The sequence below is a fragment of the Haliaeetus albicilla genome, chromosome 13, assembly GCF_947461875.1.
Source record: "Haliaeetus albicilla chromosome 13, bHalAlb1.1, whole genome shotgun sequence".
Classification (NCBI taxonomy): Eukaryota; Metazoa; Chordata; class Aves; order Accipitriformes; family Accipitridae; genus Haliaeetus; species Haliaeetus albicilla.
Window position 1 is genome coordinate 35,072,414 of NC_091495.1, and position 23,542 is coordinate 35,095,955.

General features: G+C 52.9%; 2 protein-coding genes across 3 annotated transcripts in view; one reads left to right on the plus strand and one right to left on the minus strand.

The window, feature by feature from the left end:
- FAM120B (family with sequence similarity 120 member B) overlaps positions 1-2,704 on the minus strand; it is a 55,589-nt gene extending 52,885 nt beyond the window's left edge. For both annotated transcript variants that reach the window (XM_069800801.1, XM_069800800.1), the window contains exon 1: positions 2,656-2,704. In XM_069800801.1, coding sequence (XP_069656902.1) covers positions 2,656-2,698 — 43 coding nt within the window. In that variant the 5' untranslated portion in view covers positions 2,699-2,704. The remainder of the gene's footprint in view (positions 1-2,655) is intronic.
- Positions 2,705-9,102: 6,398 nt separating this feature from the next.
- On the plus strand, positions 9,103-18,399 carry DLL1 (delta like canonical Notch ligand 1). Its single transcript, XM_069800803.1, has 11 exons — positions 9,103-10,307; positions 10,577-10,888; positions 11,179-11,239; positions 11,519-11,776; positions 14,225-14,285; positions 14,763-14,893; positions 15,041-15,210; positions 15,342-15,558; positions 16,276-17,068; positions 17,189-17,303; positions 17,695-18,399. The coding sequence occupies exons 1-11, from the start codon at positions 10,248-10,250 to the stop codon at positions 17,698-17,700; spliced, it is 2,184 nt and encodes a 727-aa protein (XP_069656904.1). The 5' UTR covers positions 9,103-10,247; the 3' UTR covers positions 17,701-18,399.
- Positions 18,400-23,542: the final 5,143 nt, after the last annotated feature.

Consider the following 23,542-nt stretch of genomic DNA (forward strand, 5'->3'; position numbering starts at 1 on the left):
TAACATGCACAGCAATTTTGAACCAATCTATTTTAAAAGACACACATGCAAACATTAGCTAGAAATTAAATAATTAAAAATTGAATAAGCCTATTTTCAGTTTAGGAAATATCAAAAGATTGAAGAAGAGAGTCTCCAAATTCTGTGGCAGAACTTAACAGCATGCCAAATGAACAAATTCACACGTTCTGAGAGAGTTGTGGGATAAAATTAAAACCATTGATGACCTCTATTTTCATCTCTAGAAGTCTCAGTGCAAAGAAGTTTGGCACAGTGTCTATGATAGATGTGCTCTTTCCTCTACTACAGCATCAATTTCCTCTACCACAGCACCATTTTAAAGGACCTTGCAATGAAAAATGGAGGTAACAAGCTCCATCAAGCTTTGTTTCTTCTTTATTCTCAGAAAACCTGTTTTGTTTTCAGTTTGATTTTACCTGAAAGTCAAATCCCTTCCCAGTTAAACAGTGAATAAGTTCACTAGGTTTTAATTAAACGGGTACAATTTTTCCTGTTTTTCACACTGCTCATTTCTGACATTTCAATTAGACTGTCTCTGGAGTGTTAAATTACCATATACGTGCTTACAGTATATAAAAAGAAAGGAAGGAAGTTGAATTCACAAAAGTATTGTGAATTGACAGCTTTTAAAGGTATTCCTGAGTCCTTGGAGTTTAAATATCTAATACCCTCCAGGCACAGTTTTTGAACAGCATCCTCATTAATCATAGAATAGTTTGGGTTGGAAGGGACCTTTGAAGGTCATCTAGTCCAACCCCCCCTGGCATGAGCAGGGACACCTTCAACTAGATCAGGTTGCTCAAAGCCCCATCCAGCCTGACCCTGAATGTTTCCAGGGATGGGGCATTGACCACCTCTCTGCACAACCTGTGCCAGAGTTTCACCACCCTCATCATAAACAATTACTTCCTTTTATAATGCAATATGAAATAAATATGAAATACACAAGAAATAAAGCCGAGAGCATACAGTAGACCTCATTGTTATAAAATCAGAAATAAATGTGTATGAATCTGCTTCATTGCTGCACATGGATACAAGGTAGGGCACTGCTCTCTCTACGATGCTACTTCCAGCATTACCTGGGTACCCTTAAGACTCCAGTCATTTACTTTTCCAGGAAAGCTGCACCTCCAATTCCAAACGGTTTGAGCACTGGTTGGTTATGGTTTTTATTACTTTCCATGGAGACCTAGCAATGGCTGTGAAGGTCTTCATCTTTCAATCACTAACACTTGCGGTCAGACTAAATGATCTGAGATGATTACACAGATGCAGTATGCCGTGGCAAGCCTTTCTTCTGCAAAAATCCATTGCATCCAAGCAAGTTTTAGTTACGATTCAGTACAGATTCTGTCCATAGTGTCTACAATCCTAGAGCAAGAAGTGTGGTAAACAACTTACTAGCTATACTGTACTGTAATAAATGGAAAGAAACATTCTCCCATCTCCTCACACCTGTATTTGAAGCACTCCTCTTGCCTAACAATTTAAGCAAGTCTATGATACAGAGATTATCAGAAAAATTTCCATTACCAGTACTAGTTTAGCTTAATCAATAGCAAGTTCACACTCAAACATGTGAGCACCTTGGCCCCTACCAGCATTTTAGTATTACTATCAAACACATTCACTGAAAGCATAATAAAAAATAGAGAGTTTATACGCTGTCAACCATCCTGTTTCACTACTAAACAGGAACGATTGTGTTAAAGAAATCACTGTCTAATCCACCAGATTAGAGAACAAGTAGCAGAAAAGAGAACAAGTAAAATCTACTGACTTGCGAAGTACTTTCATCAGAGGCACCTCAGTAAAATTGGTGGAATCAGGACTAAAATGTTTTATGTTGTAACGCTAAGCTTCCCAAGACCGCAAAACATGCACATTCTGTGCAACAGATGAACAGTTTAAGGCTGGACGCTTATTTCTGATGTTACTTGTGCGAAACAGAGATCTCAGGTTACCAGAGGATCTCAACCGCACTACTATCAAGTGCATGAGTCTGCTGGGGGCGGGGGGGGGAGTTTTCTCCACAAACTTAAATAATAAAAAACATTCCCCCTCCCCCCCAGTTTTACACAGAAACTCAGATGACCCCTACAACAGCCAACGATACCACTAAACTTCCTCCTGTCAGCAAGCAACTACCACGATGCAAATTTTATTATGCCCACAGTAACGCGCAGCATTGCAAAGGGTTGCTAGCAGAAACGTTCACAACCACGGCTCCAGCCCTCACACGAGCCCTCCAGCCGAGGCCCGCAGCACAACGGACCGGGAGCAAAGTCCTCCGCCTCTGCCACGCAGCAGCGCACAGACAGGCCCGCAGCCCCCCGCTGCCTTGAGGGGCCGGAGCCCGTCCCAGAGCGGGAAGCGGCGGGCGGGCGGGCAGCCGAAGGGCCGGCGGTACCTGCCCGCCGCTGAGGCGAGGGCCGAGGCCTGCACCGGGCGAGCTCCGAGGGCCGCCGCGTCCCGCCGAGAGCCTCCCTCGGGAGGCCGTGAGGCACCCGGCCCATGCTGCGAGCGAAAACCGGGGCTCCAGTCGCCCTCACCCCCGACGAGTCCCCCTACCCCCCCGCCGGGGCCGTTAAACGGCCGCCCGCCCCCTCCTAACGGCACCCCGCCACTGACCCGAGCCTGCGCTTCCGCTTCCCGCCGGGGCGGGGCTGCGCATGCGCGGGGCGGCCGGGCGGGGCCGGGCCTGAGGGGACGGGGTAGGAGCTGAGGGGACCGGGCGGTCGGCGTCCCCTCAGGCCCGTCCCCGTCCCTTCTCCCTCTCCCCGGGCGCTGGTAGCGCCGTCCCTGCCGGGGACAGCCAGCCGCAGCGGGCCCCTTCGCATGACAGCAGCAGCAGCGGCGGCGGCGGCGGGGGGGCCGGGCTGGTTTGAGCCGCGGCTGTCCCCTCCCGCGGCCTGGTGTCCCTCGGCTTTGTACGGCCACAATGGGGCCGGAGGGGCCATTGTGCCCCCGAACAAACCCAGCCGGGCCGAGGCGGGGCGGGGGACACACACACGGGACGCGGGGAGATGAAAGCATCGCACACCGAAATTGCGTGAACACCCCCCCATACCCCCCCAGCCCAGTCGTACATGGGAGATTTATGTCGCCCCGTGGCTGCGGGGCCTGCTGAGCGGCGATGGCCTTGGGGAAACAAAGCGGCCCACGGCAGGCTGCCGGGCGGCTCTGGATGGACATGGCCCGTTTGGGGAGCGGGGGGGGAACAACGAGTTTGTTTTGCTTTGCTTGGTAGGGGGGAACCCCTGTTTCCCCCGAGCACACCCCACCGCCACGCAGCCTGTAGGGCTAACAGCCTGGCTGCCGCTCCACTGGCAACAGGTGGGGACCTGAATAACTTCACATCTTTTTTTTTGGGGGGGGGAGAGGGACACAGGGGAGCTGATGGGAGGATTAGATCAGATGTTATCGCCGGTGAAAAATTAAACAGAGCGGTGCTCTGGGGAGCACAGATTAATATATTTGGTGACTCTGCGTGCACAAAGCCTCACCATTGTAGCCGTGTCTGAATGCCTGTGAATAGGATGGAGCATATGTGGCCTGTCACCGCAGGTGCCCACATCTGTTCGTCTCCGGGCAGATGCTCTCAGAAAAGGGGAGAGCGTTTCCAAAAGCTCGGGCCCGCCCCGTCCATACTCATCCTCTTTCTCATAATCACCTTCTGCAGAGGAGTTTCTGCCCCCTTCTTCTTCCCTCCTCCTCCCCACCTTCCCTGCACGTAGATGTGGCAAGAAAGAAAAATGACGCAAATTGGAAGTGGCTCGGAAAGCCCTGGAAACGTACAATCAAACTGCTCCCCCCCCGCCAAGTTTATTAGCAGCAGGTTTTGCGCTGCAGCCAGCGCACAAGATGTGCACACCGAGCAAAGGGGACTGCAGGCTACAGGGGGGAACAGAAAAACCCTTCAGGCATGAAATGCGGTACGGTACAGCAGCACGCCGTGCTGAGGGGAGAGTGGTCTATGCCACTACTGTCCGGAGTGGTAGTTTGCAGCTACTATTTAGAGTTTTGGCTTAAGGTGATGATTAATAAAACCAGGGAAAAGAGAAGAGGGTTTTCCCTATGAGAACTGGTGAACACAGAGGATATTGCTACTGAAGCTGGTAGCAGAAGGGAATTTTTCCAGCCATCCAGTGAAACCTCGTAGCAGGAATGCCAAACATTTTTCTGAGAAGTGCCGATGCGTTTTTTACCCCACATACATGATCTGAGCCCGATTGCTCTGTGACATCCCGCCAAGACAAGCCAGGCCTCAGCGTTGCAGGGGGTTACGCTGGGCTTGCCTGATGGGACGGATGGGGTGCTGGGGTGCGGTAAATCTCAGGATCGCGGGATATTCCAGATTGGAAGGGTCCTCAGAAGGTCAGCTAGCACAAACACGATCCATGGTTTCTAGCGTGGCGAAGGTCCTGAGTGTCCTGGGAGTTAAAGGGCAGCAAAGACGCCAGTTCCCCAAAAGTGAGGCAGAGCTGCTGCCCAGAGGGGCACGGGCGGTGAGAGCATTTGAACCTCAGTGCCCCAGAGCAGAGACTGGTAGGGTGGGAGGGGCAGCACCCACGGGAAGTTTCGGGGGACAGGTGCTGTCTCAGACCGGTGGGGACCCCAAGGGCCTGGAGGAGAGCAAGGTGGGGGGAAGCCTCCTTCCCCCGAGCCTCTGATGTCCTCTTGTCCCTGAAAGCCCCAAGGGCAGCGTGCTCCCCGTGGCTCTGGCCCCCCCCTCCTCCCCCCGGGGCGGGCGGTGGTCGCCCTCGCAGGGGTACTCAGCCCTTCACCTTTCCCACTTTGGGGACAGCTCACACACACGAGTGACCAATTTTATCCCTCGTAGTTTCCCACAAGCAAAATCCCATCGGAAGCAAGCCAGGGAGCAAACCCAAACAAACAAGTAGGGCAGGGGAGCGGGACGGGGGGGTGTGTGTGTGTGGGGGGGTGCTCGCTTTCTCCTCGTGTGCAATCAGTAAAACACATATAGGGGCATTTCGGGATTTGCCCAGGGAAGGGTTGGAGAGCAGCTGGCTGCGGTAATCTCCTCGGGAGACAAAGGAATGCCCCGTCCCAGGATCACAGGTAAACACACAACCATTGTCATGAAAATGAGGGGCTAGGATAGGGCCGGAGCAGATGATTTGCGATTTGAAAAAGGGGGCTGGGGGGGGAAGGGGGGGAAGGCCCAGAGCTGCTTATCTATCATCTGGCCTCGCTGTGTGCCAGCTGAGCCACGCGACTGCCCTTTCTTATTCTAATCAGCACATGCCTTTGCAACTTTGGGCTAACCTACACGCTAAACTTCTTAATCCCCCTCCCCGCACACGGCAAAGAGCGGCGGAGCCCCTCTCCGGCACCGGCGGCACCTCCGCGCCGCCCCCCCCCCCGCCCACCCTCCTCGGCTCGGGGGGGGACGGGACCCTGCGCTGGCGGCGGCGGCGGCGGGGTCCCGGGCATCGCCAGCACCCCGCTCACACCGCCGAGCCCCGGGACGGCGGGGGAGCCGGAGCTCCGGGCCGGCCGTGTCCCGCCTGCCCACCCCTCCCGGGGATGGGGGGCGACGGGGACACGCGGGGACACGGGACAGGTGAAGGGGGCGTGCGGGGAGGGCTGCGGCGGAGGGGCAGCCGCGCACACATACCTCCGTAGGGACTATAGACCTAATTAAAATATTATGCACACTCGGCTACACATAGCTCCACACGTACGCGGCCCTCCGCCGACGCACCGTTCGCCATATGCCCGGAGTCCGCCGTCCCGGGAAAAATCAGGGTTGCGCGCCAGCGATGGCAGCGCGTCGCCCTAATTAACAGAGCCCCCAAGACCCCCCCCCCTTTTTTTTTTTAAGTCATTTTTTCCCATAATCTGGCTCGCCTAGAAATAAAAGCCGCGGCTGCTGGGGAGCTCTCGGCCGCGCTGCTGCGCGGTGGGACCGTAAATCCCCGCCGGGGCAGGAGCGGGGCGGGGGGGGGGGGGATTGCGGGATGGGGATCGATTAGGGGCAGGGAGGGAGAGTACAATACCCCCCCCCCGACACCAGCAAGCCGCTGGCAAGCGGGGCCGCGCCCGCCGCGTCCCGGCCGTGCGGGGTCACCGTGCCCCGGGGGGGTGGTCCGGGGCATGGCCGGGCAGAGCGTCGGGTGGGACCGTCCCGTCCGTCCGTCTGCCCGTCCGTCCGTCCGTCCGTGGCGGGGGTCGGTGGCGGTGCGCGGTGAGGGGGGCGGCGGGCGAGCGCGGTGCGGAGACACGCGGTTGGGAGCGAAAAAGCGCCATTTGGTTGGGAGCAGATGGCTGGCTGGGGGGCTGATCGCGTCTAAAGGCGTGTCATCCCCCTTCAGCGAGAATCCCTAAGGGCTCCCCTTGTCTTCGAAATCAATGAAAATTAAAGTGCAGAGAATGGATGAATAGTTAGACCTCGAGTCCCTCCTTTGTTCGCCTCAGCTACTGGTGGGCAGGAGTTAAACTACAACAGCCTCCTATAGAAACACTTAAGTTAAACAGTCTCCCCGTTAGCCCAGCATCTGAAAGAGAGAGGGAGAGGGGGGAAAAAAGCAGAAAAAGGAGCTTTCTGCTTGATTTCCCCAATACAGAATCGCGTGGCATAAATTAAGCCGGAGAAGAATGAGCGCCGTGGGCAGGATCCTGCCGGCTCTCACGGCGCCTTTCAGTCACGCTCAGCAGCGGTAATCGAGAAATCTGTGCCACGTCAATTTAACAAATACCCGGTACCGAAGGGGGGTTGTTAAGGATTTGGGGGCAAGTTTTTTCGGGTCTTTTTTTTTTTTTTTTCCCCTATCGCTAGGTTAAAGCCCTCGCGCGTGTAACTTTTTATTTCCAGTATTTTAAGCAAGGGGATGCTAATGGACCAACTTTCTATCTCTCGCGGATTAAAAGATCCGCGCTGATATATCACTTCTCGCCTCCACCGAACGAGCTCCCCCCCCAAATTTCAAGACAGATATTCCCCCCCCGCCCCCTCCCCGCCCCACTCGCTTAGTAAACCCGATACGAAGTGATATCCCCCCCCCCCCGCCTTTCCCCGGGGATAACGCCACAGCAAAGTTTACGAAGCAGCGGCAAGCCACTTGAAAAGATGTTGACGCTAGGTGGCAAAAGTAATGTACAGTTTAAAGCCGGCGTTGCTGCGGGGCTCGTCCCGTCCCGTCCCCCCCCCCGTCCCGCTCCCCGCCGCAGAGGCTGGGCACGGCGGGGGCGGGCGGCCCATTCCGCTCCCCCCCCGGCCGCCTTCCCTGCACCCTCGCACGGTGCCTGCGGGATCTCTGCCTAGATATAACCTCGTGGTGGGAAAAAAAACCCACCCCAAACAATCAAAAAAACCCCCCACCCAACCCCAAACATCAAACATTCCTGTACATTTAAGCTTTCGCTTAGGCGTCGAGGGGCGGGGAGAGGGGGGAAGAAGAGTTACCTGGATGTTGGTGGCTCGTTCGAGCAAAATTAGATGTAAAGGACACCCGCGTTGAGAGGCGAAACGTTGCAAAGTCTGGATGCGTGTTTAAGTCCCGAGGGTACCTGCCGGCGTTTGGGGTAGGTGCCACAAACCCCCAGTAAATGAACGTGGGCAGCTACAGTCCTCGAACAGTCAAGAAGAGCTGGGCTGAATGAACTCATTGGTGATTTTCTTTTAATTGGTACTACCCAATGCTTTTACTTTAAGAAGTCTTTAAGATTTTTTTTTTCTAGCGCATTGTAAGATAATTTGTGATCAAGACATCTGCTTCAATGAAAGTCACATTTTGCCATGCAAATGCACGTTTCAACCCAATAAAGTCGCCATAATAAGGCTTTTAGCACGGCATACCTACAGTGAGGTTATTGTAGCCAAATCCTCTCCTTTCGCACACAAGCTTAATCTGTGCTGAAATGATCTGTTACAATTAAAATGACATTTACAGAGACAGTTACACCTTGCATCCTAATGAATCCGCCTGCGCCTACCGAAGGTGTTTAAACAGAGGGCCCGAACAAAGTGGAAAACCCTGCTTCGAGTGACATGCCAGCGTCGCCCTCCAACTTTTATCCCCCGCTTCCATCCATCATTAAGAAACTGCTCAAACGGTAATCATGTCTATCCCCTCTTTCACCGCACCAGTAAACTCCTTCCCATGTTTTTAAGATCAAAACAAAAGTTCCAGCGACTGATGGATATGTACAAAAATAATAAGGTGACGGTCGGTGTAAAGTTGGGTTGTGGTGGTGTGGGTTTTTTTTGTTTTTTTTTTTTTTACGGATGGGGGGAAGTGCTGGAAGGGATTTCTTTAAAAAATGTGCGGACATTGTTGTAGAGGCAGTAGCGTGCGCCGAGGGGAGCTCTTTCTCTCCCCCGCATTGTGCAGGGAGCAGGTGCTGTCTACATTACCATACAGCTGAGAGCACAAAGAGCTAACTGATTCAGCCCTCACACAATAACAAACGGCCTTAATGACAGCCACGCGAACGACACACACCAAACTCACTTTTTACTAAGCTGAAGGAGGAAAAAAAAAGCGAGGGAGAGAGGGAGAGGTTGCTGGGGATGATGATAATAATCATAGAGGGGTGCGGGACCCGGGCGGAGCGGGTGGCTCTCTCCGGCAGCGGTGGTGGCGGGGACGGGACCCGCGGAGCCCCGCAGACGGGTCCCCTCCGTGGGTCCCTCCCGTGGGTCCCCTCCGCCGCCGGGACCCCCCGGGGACCCCCCCCCCCTTTCCCTCCGCCTGCGCTATGAGCGGAGCCGAGGGACGGGCGAACCCCGGCTCGGTTCGCGCAAATTCATCATCCTCCCCCCCCCCCCCCCCGAAATTACCCCGGTTATGCCAGGGGAAATGCGGTGTGAACGTCAAGGGATCAGATTCCCCTTGTTGCGGCTCGCTGGCTCCCACCTCCCTCGTCCCTTTAAAGCCGAGGATGCCCCTTTGGAAGCGGTCGGGAGCACCGAGTGACTTTTTGGGGGGCACGGCGGTTGCTTTGCAATTTCAAGAGGTAATTACAACCCGCCGGCCCCGGGGTTGGTTTCTCGCCGGAGCGTGTTGCGCTGGCTCTCGCCGGTGCAGCGGGGGTGTTACCCTCTCCCCGGAGCAGAAGGGGGGATTCTTGCGGTTACCAAATTTGCAGGAATGTAAATGAGCACGTTTTTGTGAGCGCGGAGGGGAGGGGGAGGAGGGTTGCACATTTTACAGCTCACTGACCATTTGGCGATCCATTGAGAGGAGGGTTTGGAAAAGTGGCTCCTTTGTGACAGCTCTAGCCAGATTGGGGGGCTGCTCATTTGCATCTCATTAGGCATGCAGGCGGCCGGCGGGATATAAGGGAGGCAGGCGCCCAAGGAGAGGCAGATCCTTAGCGCTTCACCCTCGGAGAGAGCCGCGGAGCCGCGGCACAGAGCAGAGCAGAGCAGAGCAGGGCAGAGCAGAGCAGAGCAGAGCAGGCACCCCCCCCCTTCCCTCCCCCGTAGGAGCACACCCGGACACGCTCAGTGCGCCGCTATTGAGACACGAGCTTATTTTTCTTGGCTGGGATTCCTCTCAAAACAAAAGTAAGCCCACGACAAGGAAAGAGAGCTTCGCTTCTTTTGCAAAAAAAAAAAAAAAAAAGGAAAAAAGGGGATCAAGGCTCCGACGTGACCTGCCCGCCGCCGCTGCCGTCTGACACCCACCGGCCCCGACGTGCGCAGGGCGAGCGCAGCCGCGCAGAGCCGCGCAGAGCCGCTCCCGCATCTCACCGCACCGGGAATTATCGCCGCGTCCGCCGCTGCCTCTGCAGGGATTTCCAGACCGCCGATTTTTAATCTTCCTTGGGAAGCCTTTTCTCTGCCTCTGTTGGGAATTAAGTTGCCTTTATTTTTTTTTATTTTTATTTTTAATTTTTTTTTCTTCCTGGAGGAAAGGAGGAGCACCGTGGATTGGGAAAGAAAAAGAGTTTAGCAGATTAACCTTAACCTTTTTTTTTTTTTCAATTTTTTTTTCCCTTTCTTTTTCTTTTGCCATCCGAAAGAGCTGTCAGTCACCGACAGGCTACACCTAGAGGTATCGACAGAGGGGCAAAAAAAAAAAGTCAGAGACACTCCTGAAAGAAGGAGACCGTGACACTAACCCTTCCAGCTCTGCCGGGCCGAGCGGCTTTGGCCGCGGCGTTTTTCCCTTCCCTCGAGAGACTTTCCCCTTTCCCCTCCAACGAGAAGACAAGGGGGAGGAAAGCGAGGGCACCAGAGCTGCCCCTCCAAAATGGGAGGTCGGTTCGTGCTGACGCTCGCCCTCCTCTCGGTGCTGCTGAGCCGCTGCCAGGTAAGTGCCGGGGGGGGGGGACGGGACACGGTGGGCAGAAATATCTGCGGCGGTCCCTGCACCGGGGGGGTGTGGGAGGGTGCCGGGGAGGGGGTGTCAGCCCCGGGAGAAGCGGGGAGGGGGTGTCAGGCCCGGGAGAAGCGGGGAGGGAGGGTGGGGGGTGTCAGCCCCGCGGATGGCCGGCGGGGCTGGGGTCGGGCCGGGGGGGGGTTTGGAGTGGTGGGGGGGGGCCGCTCGGCGGGCTGACGGCCGCTGTCCCCGCCTCGCAGGTCGGCTGCTCCGGGGTCTTCGAGCTGAAGCTGCAGGAGTTTGTCAATAAGAAGGGGCTGCTCAGCAACCGCAACTGCTGCCGCGGGGGGGGCCCCGGTGGCGGCGGGCTGCAGCAGTGCGACTGCAAGACCTTCTTCCGCGTCTGCCTCAAGCACTACCAGGCCAGCGTCTCCCCCGAGCCCCCCTGCACCTACGGCAGCGCCATCACCCCCGTCCTCGGTGCCAACTCCTTCAGCGTCCCCGACGGGGCGGGCGGCGCCGACCCCGCCTTCAGCAACCCCATCCGCTTCCCCTTCGGCTTCACCTGGCCCGTAAGTGAGGGGGGAGCGGCCCCCATCCCATCCCACCCTATCCCACCCCATTCCACCCCATCCCACGCCATTCCACGCCATTCCACCTCATCCCACCCCATCCCATCCCATCCCATCCCACCCCATCCCACCCACCCGGGCCACCCCAGCTGGGCGAACACCTTTCCAAGGGGCCACCGATCCCCCCCTCCCGGGGGTTGTCTGGGAGCGATAACTCCAGGCTTTGCTCCCCTGGCCCTGCCGGCTCTCACGCTCTCCCGGTGGGTTGTCTCTGCTTCTTCTTTCCCCAGGGCACCTTCTCGCTCATCATTGAAGCTCTGCATACGGACTCTCCTGACGACCTCACCACAGGTAACTGTCCCGAAACAGACTCTTCCCCAGAATAATCCCAGCCTGGCAGCCCCACTCGGCCCCTCTCTCTGCAGTGTGCAGCACATTCCCCCCCCCCATCCCATCCCTGCTCTTCTTCGGGAGACCATGGGTAGAAAGGCCAACCTGTTGGCTCACGGCGCTATCCTCCTGCCTCTGCTGAGCTCAGCTCTGCTCCCCCAACCCCCAGCTGAGCATCTTCCTACACCCCTGCCCACTTTGGGCTCCCTAATCACGCCTCTCCTCTCCGCTTTCACGCAGAAAACCCCGAGCGCCTCATCAGCCGCCTGGCCACCCAGAGGCACTTGGCAGTGGGTGAAGAGTGGTCCCAGGACCTGCACAGCAGCGGCCGCACCGACCTCAAGTACTCCTATCGCTTTGTGTGCGATGAGCACTACTACGGAGAAGGCTGCTCCGTCTTCTGCCGCCCCCGGGATGATGCCTTTGGTCACTTCACTTGCGGAGAGCGTGGCGAGAAAGTCTGCAACCCGGGCTGGAAAGGCCAGTACTGCACTGAGCGTGAGTGTCCACCTTCTTGTCTCCCCGGGTGCTCGTTGTAGCTGTGTCCCCTGAGCTCTTGTGGGGTGGGGGCGGTTTCTTTGACATCAGGCCCCACGGGAGAGGGGAAACCAAGTAACGGTGGGTGGAGGTCTGGTGCTGTGTATGGGCTTTACTGGTGCGGGGGACGGGAGGTCCTCAGCATTGCCACAGAATGTTAATGCAGACAGCCCCTTCTCAAGCTAATAAAAATGTCAGTGCCAACATTACACTCTTCCTCATTTGCTGTAGGCATCAAATCTGACAGCAAAATGTTCGGCAGTTACTTGAGGATTTATTAAAATATGTCAGGACTACTTTGTATACCTAGCCACCGCTTCAACCATGGTACATTGGTATCGTCATCTTACAGGGTGCATGGCTTCAGGAGAGGCAGCTAGGCTGTGGCAACATCCACACACCCGCCTGTTGGCAGGCTTGTCATGGTCTGATGTCTTGCCGCTTCATGTTGAGAAAAGTGTTGGGAGGTCCAAGGTGCTCTCTGTGGCCTCTAGACCATACATTTCTCATTTGAGGCACTCATAAACTGCCACTAACAGAGATTGTTGCACCTGAAGCCGCATTCAGCTTCTTCCGCATCTCTCTTCTGTGCCATTGCCATGGTTGTTACTACTAGTAAAGCAGTGAGGGACGTGACTTTTAAAGTACGCCTGAGCTTGAAGTTGTTGAGGAATGCGGTGTGTTGATACAGCAGGAAAAGCTGGGACAGTAAGCAGATCACAAAGAGGATAGCCAGGGATGTCAGATACCTACAGCTTTGTACGGGATCGCCGCCCTTTGTAGAGACGCAGAAGTGTACACCCAAACATGCACACAGAGCTCCTGCTGCAGCATGTGATGGCATTCTCTGTTTGTGTGTATACACGGCTCTGAAGTACACTGGCAGATGACGTACTGAGTGAGTGCTCCTCTCCAGTCATCAAAGGGCCAGGCAGGCAGGGAGAAAACAGTTACAGGCTGTAAAGCAGCCTCTCGGTTTTCTTCTAGCTGTGTTTTTGTTTTTCTTAAAGCCCACCTGCACTGTGGTCTCAGCTGAGCTGCTATCAAACAAGCCCAGATTGATTACTCACACTGTTAGTGACTGCTAGGATGCTTTTAGCAGCTCATGGCACAATGTTGCACAATAAACAGCAGGCAGAGGGGCTCGCATTTCCTTTGATAGTGTTTTAAACAGGAACTACAACCTTTCCCATGATCAAAAGTGCCTAGCCCAGTTGTGTCAAGGGGTGGGGAAAAAGGAAGCATTTTGATAATGAGCTCTTTCGGGGCTGTCAGCACTTTTGGATGCCTGTACATCGCTGCTCTTCCCGTAGCAAAGTAGAAGGCTGTCCGTCTGTCTTGACTCGTTACATATGCTTTTCCCTCTGCTTTCCCTCTCGAAAAAGCCCAGCTTATAACAGCAACGCAAACCTACTAGGCAGGGGAGATGTGTTTATGTGTGCACGCAAAAAGAATGTTTTGCCGTTAGCGAGCGGAGCTGCCAGTCGCAGATTGCTTCCCGTCGCCTTGCCCCCAGCTCCATTCTTTCCAACTTGGAGGCGATCTGATTATCAGTGCCGATTCTTTCTTTCTTTTTCTTCCCCCCCTTCCCCTCGCATGCCATTGTCTCTGGCTGGCTTTGTTGAATTAAAACTTTGCAGTGCCTGCTTAATGAGTTCCATAACCAGGCGAAGTAATGAGCAGAAGTCCCTTTTTTCCCTTCCCTCATCCTCCCTCCCGCTGGCCCGCTTACCTCTTTTACCAGGGCTGCACCCACCCGCCTGCCCCTTTTCGGAGCGGGGCGGAGGGGGGGAGAAGGAGGGAGGAAGAACTTTAGACTTATTTATTTGAATAAGAAAAAAAAAGTTTTTTTGCAGCGAAATCACGCGCGTGCCATAGATTAGCTGTGGGCAGGGATAGGCTGCCCGGCCGCCGGCCGCCGGCCCCATTGGCTCCGGGGCCGGGGTATTGTTGCAGTGGGGCAGCTGCTGGGAGAGAATAGACAATAGAGCAGCTGTCTTGCACTGGCACCCTGCACACCAGCTGTCCACTCTTATCTGCACACACACTTTCGGGGGATATTAAGAGGTGGAGCTGTGTGCATAGAATTGGAAAAAAGGACTTCTGACCCTCACTGGGAAGGGAAGGGGGGTGAGGGGCTGTGGGGAAGGGAGCAATTGTGAGTCCTCTTTTGTCTGTGTGCAACTGTATTAAGAAGAATGCTCATCCCCGGCGATAAGTAAAGTGCCCAGTTACGGGGCGAGATCAATACTTCTGCAGACTCCAGAGATTAACTCAGCTGCGCTTAACTGCCCTGACCTAGTAAAAGGGGCTCACTCCCCACCCGCAAGGTGCTCTCGGGATCGGATTTGTAAAAGGGAGGCGTTCGACCCTGGTGCTGATGTCTCTCCCTGCTTGGTTTGTTTACAGCGATTTGTTTGCCTGGATGCGACGAGCAACATGGCTTTTGCGACAAACCTGGGGAATGCAAGTAAGTTTTCCACTCCCCTCCTGCTCCCTTCTTTGTCTTTAACGTTGATGCTTTGGTGTTAAGTAAGCCATTGGTCATTTGAAGGGTCGCTTTAAATAACTTTCTTCATATTAGATGGTAATTTGAGAAATCCAGGTGATGCCAGATCAAAGTATTAATCTACAAGTCAAACATCAGTGCCATTAATATTAACCTAATGAGTTTACAGTGCTGTGTGTAAGGCTGTTTGTTATTAGAGTAAACAAATTAACTACCTGGAACCATGGCTCACTCTAAGGAAGTGGAATAAATAGCTGGGACCCATGAACGCTGATGCTGTGGTTGGACTTGGCGACTTTCTCACATGAAGGATCACTGAGGGCTTTTAGGAAACTTGATCCCTGGCATCAGTGTGTTTGCAGAGTTTGTGATAGGGCTTCCAACTCTGAGAAGTCTAAATATGATGAGAATTTGTTGGGTTTGGTTTTTTTTTTTCAGATGCAGAGTGGGTTGGCAGGGACGATATTGTGATGAGTGCATCCGATACCCGGGCTGCCTTCATGGTACCTGTCAGCAGCCATGGCAGTGCAACTGTCAGGAAGGCTGGGGTGGCCTTTTCTGCAACCAGGGTGAGTTCTCAGCCCTTGCTTGAGTGTCTGTTTTAAAATGCAGAAAGCAAGCAACTATATCCAGCTCACCCACGCCATGCAAGCCTTGCAAAGTAGCAAGTGTCTTGACTGCCCTTTTTATTAAAAAAAAAAAAAAATCTTTTACAGACCTGAACTACTGCACCCACCACAAGCCCTGCAAGAATGGTGCCACATGCACCAACACTGGTCAGGGGAGCTACACTTGTTCTTGCCGACCTGGGTACACAGGCTCCAACTGCGAGATTGAAATCAATGAATGTGACGCCAACCCTTGCAAGAATGGTGGAAGCTGCACTGTAAGTTTGAGTTGCTTGTGCCACCTGGAACCCCAAGGGAGGAGTTAATGTCAGTCTTACTAATTTTCATAATCACTTCTTGGATTTCAAAGCAACTTCAGCTAAATATTTTGACCATTTCTTCCCCCCAGGATCTTGAGAACAGTTATTCCTGTACCTGCCCCCCGGGCTTCTACGGTAAAAACTGTGAGCTGAGCGCAATGACTTGTGCTGATGGACCATGCTTCAATGGTGGGCGATGCACCGACAACCCTGATGGGGGATACAGCTGCCGCTGCCCACTGGGTTATTCTGGGTTCAACTGTGAAAAGAAAATCGATTACTGCAGTTCCAGCCCTTGTGCTAATGGTAAGGCCAAACATGCTACAGTGACCTTCTAAAAGGAGACCATCCAGTTACTTTGCCTTCTGGTCTGGAGTTCATAACAAGGCCCACTGATCAATCACGGTCCATGTCAAGTCAGTAGTTGACTTGGTGGAGGAACTGTACTTAAAAAGTAATGGTGTGGTTCGGGCCATGCTGTAGGCTGCATTTTCTCAAGGGGTGATGGCAGCCAGGTAACTTGGCCTGAAGCTTCGTGCATAAGAATGTGGAGGGTTATACTTGCAAATGTTTTGCAAAGACTCTTTGAGGTCTGTGGCTGCAAAATGCCACACAACTGCTAAATATTATTGCTTGTAATCTAGTAACAATAATCCTCCTGTTTTGATTAAACCAGTGAAAACTTTCTTTACTGCAGTCCTCCTCATTCATTGCCACTCCAACTCTGTAACGTAAGATTGTGGTGTTAACCTGATCTGGACTAGCTTTGTTGTCCAAGCTGAGTGAAATGTTAAAAAGGGAATAGGATGGAGAATGAAAAACAGGTCTGGTTAACAAATATCTGCCTTAAAAAAACTCTGTACTTTTTATGGTGGATCAGACTCCGCAAAGGTTGAGCTAACCTCTCGGAAAGAGAGCTTTTCTCAGCTGCCGGTTGTGATGGTTGCCCCGAGAGCAGCAGGTGGGAGGCTGTCGGGTCTGGCTGCCCACCACTCAGCGCCCGTCCCCCTTGATGTCTTGCAGGAGCCCAGTGCGTCGATCTGGGGAACTCCTACATATGCCAGTGCCAGGCTGGCTTCACCGGGAGACACTGTGATGATAATGTGGACGACTGCGCCTCCTTTCCCTGCGTCAACGGAGGGACCTGCCAGGATGGCGTCAATGACTATTCCTGCACCTGCCCCCCGGGATACAACGGGAAGAACTGCAGCACTCCGGTGAGCAGATGCGAACACAACCCCTGCCACAACGGGGCCACCTGCCACGAAAGAAACAACCGCTACGTCTGTGAGTGCGCCCGGGGTTACGGCGGGCTCAACTGCCAATTTTTGCTCCCCGAGCCGCCTCAGGGACCGGTCATCGTCGACTTCACCGAGAAGTACACGGAAGGCCAGAACGCCCAGTTCCCCTGGATCGCCATCTGCGCCGGGATTATTCTGGTCCTCATGCTGCTGCTGGGGTGTGCTGCTGTGGTCGTCTGCGTCAGGCTCAGAGTGCAGAAGAGGCACCACCAGCCTGACGCCTGCAGGAGCGAGACTGAGACCATGAACAACCTGGCAAACTGCCAGCGCGAGAAGGACATTTCCATAAGTGTCATTGGTGCCACTCAGATTAAAAACACAAATAAGAAAGTAGACTTTCACAGCGATAACTCTGATAAAAATGGCTACAAAGTCAGATACCCATCAGTGGATTACAATTTGGTGCATGAACTCAAGAACGAGGACTCTGTTAAAGAGGAGCACAGCAAATGTGAAGCCAAGTGTGAAACATATGATTCAGAGGCAGAGGAGAAATGTGCAGTACAACTAAAGAGGTATCTCTCACATCTGAGCGTGGGGGGCAGCTTGACTTTGAAGAGGGCGGGGGGTGTGTCTCATAGGTAGTATTAAGCAACAGCCGTCTGACCGGTGTTGTCTCTTTTTGTCTTCAATAGTGATACTTCTGAAAGAAAACGACCAGATTCAGTATATTCCACTTCAAAGGACACAAAGTACCAGTCGGTGTATGTCATATCAGAAGAGAAAGATGAGTGCATCATAGCAACTGAGGTTAGTATACTGCCCGGTGGTTGGAACAGCAGAGAAAATTCTCGGTGCGCAACCCACACTGAACACACCTCAGGGCAGCTGGACTCTCTTCCATGGTGCCACAGCCATTTGTACCTGTAGAAATCCAGCCAGCTCAAGGCTGTCACGCTGAGGATGTTGTAAACACAAGCTCAGTGACTTGCTGCTGTGGGGGCTACGGGTATGACGACTTTGCCGGCAAGGGTATAGTGATAGTGTGGTTGCGGTCTGCTGACCTACCCCTTAGTGTGCTTCATGCAGAGGCTGTTCTTGCCCGGCATAAAGACAGTGGCCCGACCCTCTGCAGCCTTCCAGCCCTCTTCTTACTTTCCATTAACCATTCCTGATCTCTGCTCGTGTTTTCTCTCACCAGGTGTAAACCAGAAGAGATATGGCAAGGTGGTTGTTCAGAACAATTTCAGAGGAGACGCGCCCCGATGAATGCTGCTGAGAGAGGAATGGGAGATAGATTCCTTCACTGACTGCTGCTGAGAAACTAAATTCAGGCTTGAGCTGGTTCTCTACTGAAGTTAGCAAAGTGACTGCAAAATAAAGAAACAAGATGGACATCAGGCAAGGGTCTGTGTTCAAGGATTACTGTTGCACTGCCTTTTATGAATTTTATCATTGCACTATGGTCAGTTGCTTTTCTATATATATTTAAATGAATGGACTTAATTACTACATAAGAAGCATGCACTGCCTGAAGTGTATATTTTGGATTCTTATGAGCCAGTCTTTTCTTGAATTAGAGACACAAACACTGCCTTTATTGTCTTTTTTGATACTAAAATGTGTTTTTACTAGGTGAGAAAAAGTGTGTTATTTTTTTGAATCTGTAAAAATATTTTCATGATAATTGTAAAGCTTGAGTATTTTGTGATGTTCATTTTTTTATAATTTAAATTTTTTGGTAAATATGTACAAAGGCACTTCGGGTCTATGTGACTATATTTTTTTGTATATAAATGTATTTATGGAATATTGTGCAAATGTTATTTGAGTTTTTTTTACCGTTTTGTTAATGAAGAAATTCATTTTTAAAATATTTTTCCAAAATAAATATTATTAATGATAACCAGAGTGCTACATTTATTCCATAACTGATGACGAGCTGACTGAACCTTGAAACCAGGCATCTGACAAGCTTCTGCAGACTCACGGGTGGATGGGGTAGGACTGAGACCTACCACAAAGACTGGGGTACAACTTGTTCTGTGTAGACCCACCTCTTTCCCCTCCTAACCTTCTGAACTGTTGACCCTACGGTTGTGCTCACTCTTACCCCAAAGGTGAATGTCTGTCAAAACCTTGAGTAATGTTTGCTCAGTCATGTGGGGCCGTGTATATATAACCACACACGGCATCACTTCCCGAGGAAGAGCAACATGAGCGCGCTCTGTCGCAACCCAGATGCGGGGCTTGTCGTGACTCAGCTCTTGGCTTCTCAGAACCCCAGATGCTGGCCTGGAGTTCAGGGGAGTTTGGGACTCCCAGGGCACGCCAGTGATGGTCCCCCAGTCCCACCTGCCCGGGGGGTGGCCCTTCCCTCGCCAGGAACAGGTGATGCTGGATTGACTGGTGGTCACAGCTCTCCTGGTTATGATAGCTGTCTGAAGTATTAGTCGCATCTTTGGTTTCTGCTCTGCCCCGGTGTCTGCTGCCTTCGTATTGGGGCAGGGTGTGATCCCATCCCCTGTCTTGGCCCCCAACGCTCAGGCAATTTCCCCCATTTATTTTGCCCTAACTAGCTCTCCTTCAGGTTGTACTGCGTGTTAATTAGCAGAGGCCCTTCAGAAACAGGCAATGTGTTCTTCCACTTTTGGAAAAAAAGGAAAATCTAGGAAATAATTTCCTTTTTGCTTCATTAAAGCTGAACCCCAATCATTGTGGGCCACCTCCTGCAGCTTCAGGCAGCCGATGAAACTCCTCTGTTCCCATTCGCTTCAGGGGAGGGGGATGCTATCCTAAACACAACGAGTATAATCAAGCAATTATTGCAGCTGGTCATCTATAACTCTAAAGTATATATGTGCTCAACCTTGTTTTAGGGGACGTAAGTACCTGAACCAGTGGAACCGTACGTTGGTGTGAGGTCAGTGGGAAGCTCACACCGACTGCAGGGGCTTGTCCCTCCGTAAAACCTTCTGGCTAAGCCAAACCTTAGACAAGATCTACTGACTCACTTCTCATGAGGTGACCCGGCGGCGTCATCCTCTTCATTTATCCCAAAGTGTCTTTTTAGGGGAAGTGTTCATGAGGAGAGCGATGTATTAAAAACCAGCCTGTCAGTGATGGTCTGGACGGCATTTTCAATCTAAGCAGTAACATAACAACCTGCCAATAACCGGTCAATGCATCATATATTAAATGAGGCACGACGGTGCGTATGGCAGCAGGTGTTCAGAGCAACATAATCTCGCAGATTGGACAAACAAGCGAGCCTTGGTAGGTTTTATTGCCATCTCTGTTGCTGATTTGCTCTTCAACCTTGGGCAAATCACTTTATTTCTCTCCGTTTCCTTTTCTGCCCGAGCTTTTTGGAGCAGCCTTGTCTCTTATGAAGCACTGCTCTTTGCACAGTCAGTGCCACGGTCTCAGCTGGGCCCTCTTAATGCTGCTTCTGTAGAAGCAGCAGTGACGGACGGACGGTCATTGATGGCTGAGTGCCTCTATTACGTCAGGTCTTTAGAGCTACAGCAAGAGCTACTTGAATATGACGACGGGTGAAGGTCTGGAAAAGCACGGCAAGGCAGGCAAGGCCCAGCGAAGGTGCCTGCCGGCCTCAGCCCTGCCAGGGCAGTGCTCGCCCCGGGACGGGAGCTCTGCTGCCAAAAAGCGCAGGAACCTCCCCGTCAGCAGGGTCCCCGAAAGGCCTCCTCACGCTAAAACGAGAGGAGAGCCTGCCCGGGGAGGCCGTTTAGCCGGGACAGCTGAGAATTCAGGGCCTGATCCAAAGCCCGTTTAAAATTAATGGAAAGGCTCCAACGAGCTGGAGGGACACATGGCTCCGTGCCCCTCCTGACACAGCCCATCCCCGGGCTCTCCCCGGGGGAAGCTGCACGTACCGATGCAGCGCGTGTCCCTGCGGGTGGGGGGCATGAAAGCCCACGGCCGCTCTAGCCAGCTGTAGCCCCCCCGGGTGGCTTGTCCCCCTGTCCCAGGACCTTGGGGGGCCTGGGGTCCCTCCTCAGGCCATTGCTTTGGCGATATCCCTTCATGCCCCCCCACCTCGGCCTGCAACACCTCCTCCCCTCCATCCTGCAGCGGCCGGGGAGGGCTTGGGCCTCCTTTGGTGGCAGGTCTCAAGAGGGCGGCTGGCGAGGGCAGCCCTCAGCCCACGCCTCTGCCCGCAAACCTGTTTCTCCGTGGCAAGCGGCATTTGCAGGGCTGGCACGGCCAGGATTGTGTCAGGAGCTCGGAGGCACTGAGACAGCAGGAGAGGTGAGCTGCAGGGAGGTGTTAGCCACCCTGTTCGTGGAAGGGGACTTTTTAAGCGAGGCACGTCACGGCTTTCGAAACGTAGGAAGCTTTGGGTTCAGACAGCACGTCTCGGCTTTAATTGCAAGACGCGGGTTTACAAATTGCTTTAAATTGATGTTTGTGCTTGCTTTGTACACAGTGCAGGAGGACGGCTTGGGTGTCAGGAAACTTGGGTACTATTCCTGGCTCCACCGCAGACCTGATGTGTAACCTTGGGAGAGGAAGGATGGTCTTGTGGTCAAGGCGCTGCCGAGGGACTCGGGAGGGCCCCCTTCTATTTCCAGTGCTCCCTCCAGACTTCCTGTGCAACCTTGGACCCGTGTCGCTTAATCTTTCCAGGACCTTAGGAAAATGGGGGCCTCCTGGTTGTGCTAACAGGGAGAAGGTCATTTGTGCTCGTGAGAGGATACCAACGGTGGTGGGGAATGTTAAAATACCCTCCAAGGCGAGTAAGGCTATTTCCTATCTCTGGATGTCAGATTGCTTGTCTGCAAGGTGGCGAGCTATTTTTGCAAAGCCCTTTCAGATGCTTGCATGGAATAAAGACCCCGATCACAATTGAAACATCCGTCATCTCAGGGAGGATACGCAAACCCTGCGCTGGCAGCAGCAAGGAGACAAACTGGCGGGGGGGCAGGGAGGCAGCTGTGGTGGTCTAAGTGTATGCTGGGGGGATGACGTGATGCGGCTGTGTGCCCACGGCCCAGGAAGGATGCCACGCACGGTAGTCTTAACGTGAGGGGCCACGGTGCCATCAGCCTCCTCTCAGAGATCAGCACCTGCCATCAAGGTCTGTAGCAGGCTCTCTTCCAGCAAAACCGTTTTGCAGGTAGAGATACAGATTCACCTCGGTTTGGGACTATGAGGGATAAGGAGGAAAGCTGCGGAGATGATACAGGCAGGAATTCTTCAATGACAGACCCTGGGAAACCTCCCTATTGTTATGGCCTAGCATCCAAAGCCATCTTTTTCAAAGAAAATGACCTGAGAACTACTTCTAGGCCAAATCCCAAACTGAGTAGCAATCTCTTAATGGTGCCTGACATCTACTTGTGCCAGGCAAATGGGGAGCCTCTCCATTCCCTTCCCTCCTCAGGAACCACTTCTTTCACTTGGCTGATAAGACCTGGCAGTCTGCCTGTGTCTCTGCTACCTACTATGCAAGTCAGAGAAATCACAAGCCTGGCTGGAAAAGACCCAATGTGCACTACGAGGCAGATTTTCAGAGGAAACATGGGGCCTACCGTTGTGAAAACGTGACAGCTGATCTTGCTTCTTGCGGTGAGGCAGAGGTGGACGACAGACCCGCTGCTGTGCGGGGGCTGCTGCCTGGTTAGCAGGGCAGGGAAGTGGGGGAGATGGGGCTGGAGGTCACAGCATCCTTGTGACAGGTTGGCTGTTTTTCTTAGGAAGAAACAACCCTGGTCTTTTCTCCTGCTGCTGTGGCCAAAACCAGCACAAGCCTCATCTCCTGCACCAATAAATTCAACACTGCTAGGGCTGGTCTCTGGCCCTGCAGCCAGCTGGTGTGGATCGGTCTGTATCCGTAGTGTTAAAGGGCCTTACTCTCCCAAACGGACTGCTTACATCCACGCTGCCTGTGGGGAACGGGTCCTGCTTTGTGCCTAGGAACAGCCTAGGACAATGCTAACTGCGGGGACAAAAGCATGGCAGGGACTACTGTCGCAATGCAATGATACAGCCGTGGGGGTAACGGTGAAGGTCAGTGCAGACTCATGTCACCTACTAGGGGCAACTATATAAAGTGGCATTGCGTACTTTAAAGCCTGCTCTGTGCATGGGTTATATATGACTAGGGTGATTTTTTTCATGGTATAAAACTATACCAGCTGAACGGCCAGTGTGGATACAGCTACACTGAAAGAAAGGTGATGTACATCAGTGCAGATACCTTCCCTCCCCTTCCCTTGTTTATTTATCTAAGCCGTGCTAGTAAAAGCAACTTTATACCACTGCATGTCTGCTCGGCTATAAAGATGCAGGTATAATTCAGAAAATACCTGGCTGTTGGGCCAAGGCTCGAGCGCTTACAGCTGTGCGGGCTCAGAACTGCAAGTTAGGGCATCTATCTCCACCGGGTAATTTCCCAGGGGGCTGAGCAGGAGAAAGGATCAGGACGGGGATGTCCTGTGTTCTCTTTCGTAACATGAAACTGGAACTTTGTGAGGACAGCACTTTCTGTGGGAAAGGACAGAACAGATAGGCAATTCTGACCAGCCCTTAGTGGGGGAGGACGTGTGCTGCAGAGAGCCCTTCCTGCACCCAGCTCCCCCCACTGCCAAGATGTTCACGCTGGAGGCAGTTGCTGATCATTTCTAATCAGAATTTTTACCTAGCAGAAAATGATGCTTTTCCACAACACTTTGAAGTCAATACTTTTATGAAAGAGATTTTCAGTGGGGAAACTCTTTTTTAGCTATGGTAAACTGAAATGCCCTCTTGAAAAACTCTCTTATGAGTTTCACTTTCTTCGTGAAGCAAGATAGCAAAATGACAAGTAAGTCCTTCCTGGCAGACAGCAAATCAGCCAAAAAAGTCCTTCCCCACCCCCCACCCCCCTTTCCTTTCCCCCAAAGTAGAGTTGATCTGGGAATTTTATCTCATTAAAAAGCTGTATATTTAACTTTTGATTTTGCTTTAGAATGTGAACATCTTTAAGGATAAGTTCTCCCTCTCATCCCATTTTCTGGCCCTAAGTAGCACTTCAGTGGTCTGAG

Excerpts from the sequence above, each read along its gene's own strand:
- DLL1 (XM_069800803.1), top strand. The coding sequence starts at position 10,248 with ATGGGAGGTCGGTTCGTGCTGACGCTCGCCCTCCTCTCGGTGCTGCTG. Across the intron at positions 11,240-11,518 it reads TCCTGACGACCTCACCACAG|AAAACCCCGAGCGCCTCATC; the intron begins GTAACTGTCCCG and ends GCTTTCACGCAG. Across the intron at positions 15,559-16,275 it reads TTCCAGCCCTTGTGCTAATG|GAGCCCAGTGCGTCGATCTG; the intron begins GTAAGGCCAAAC and ends GATGTCTTGCAG.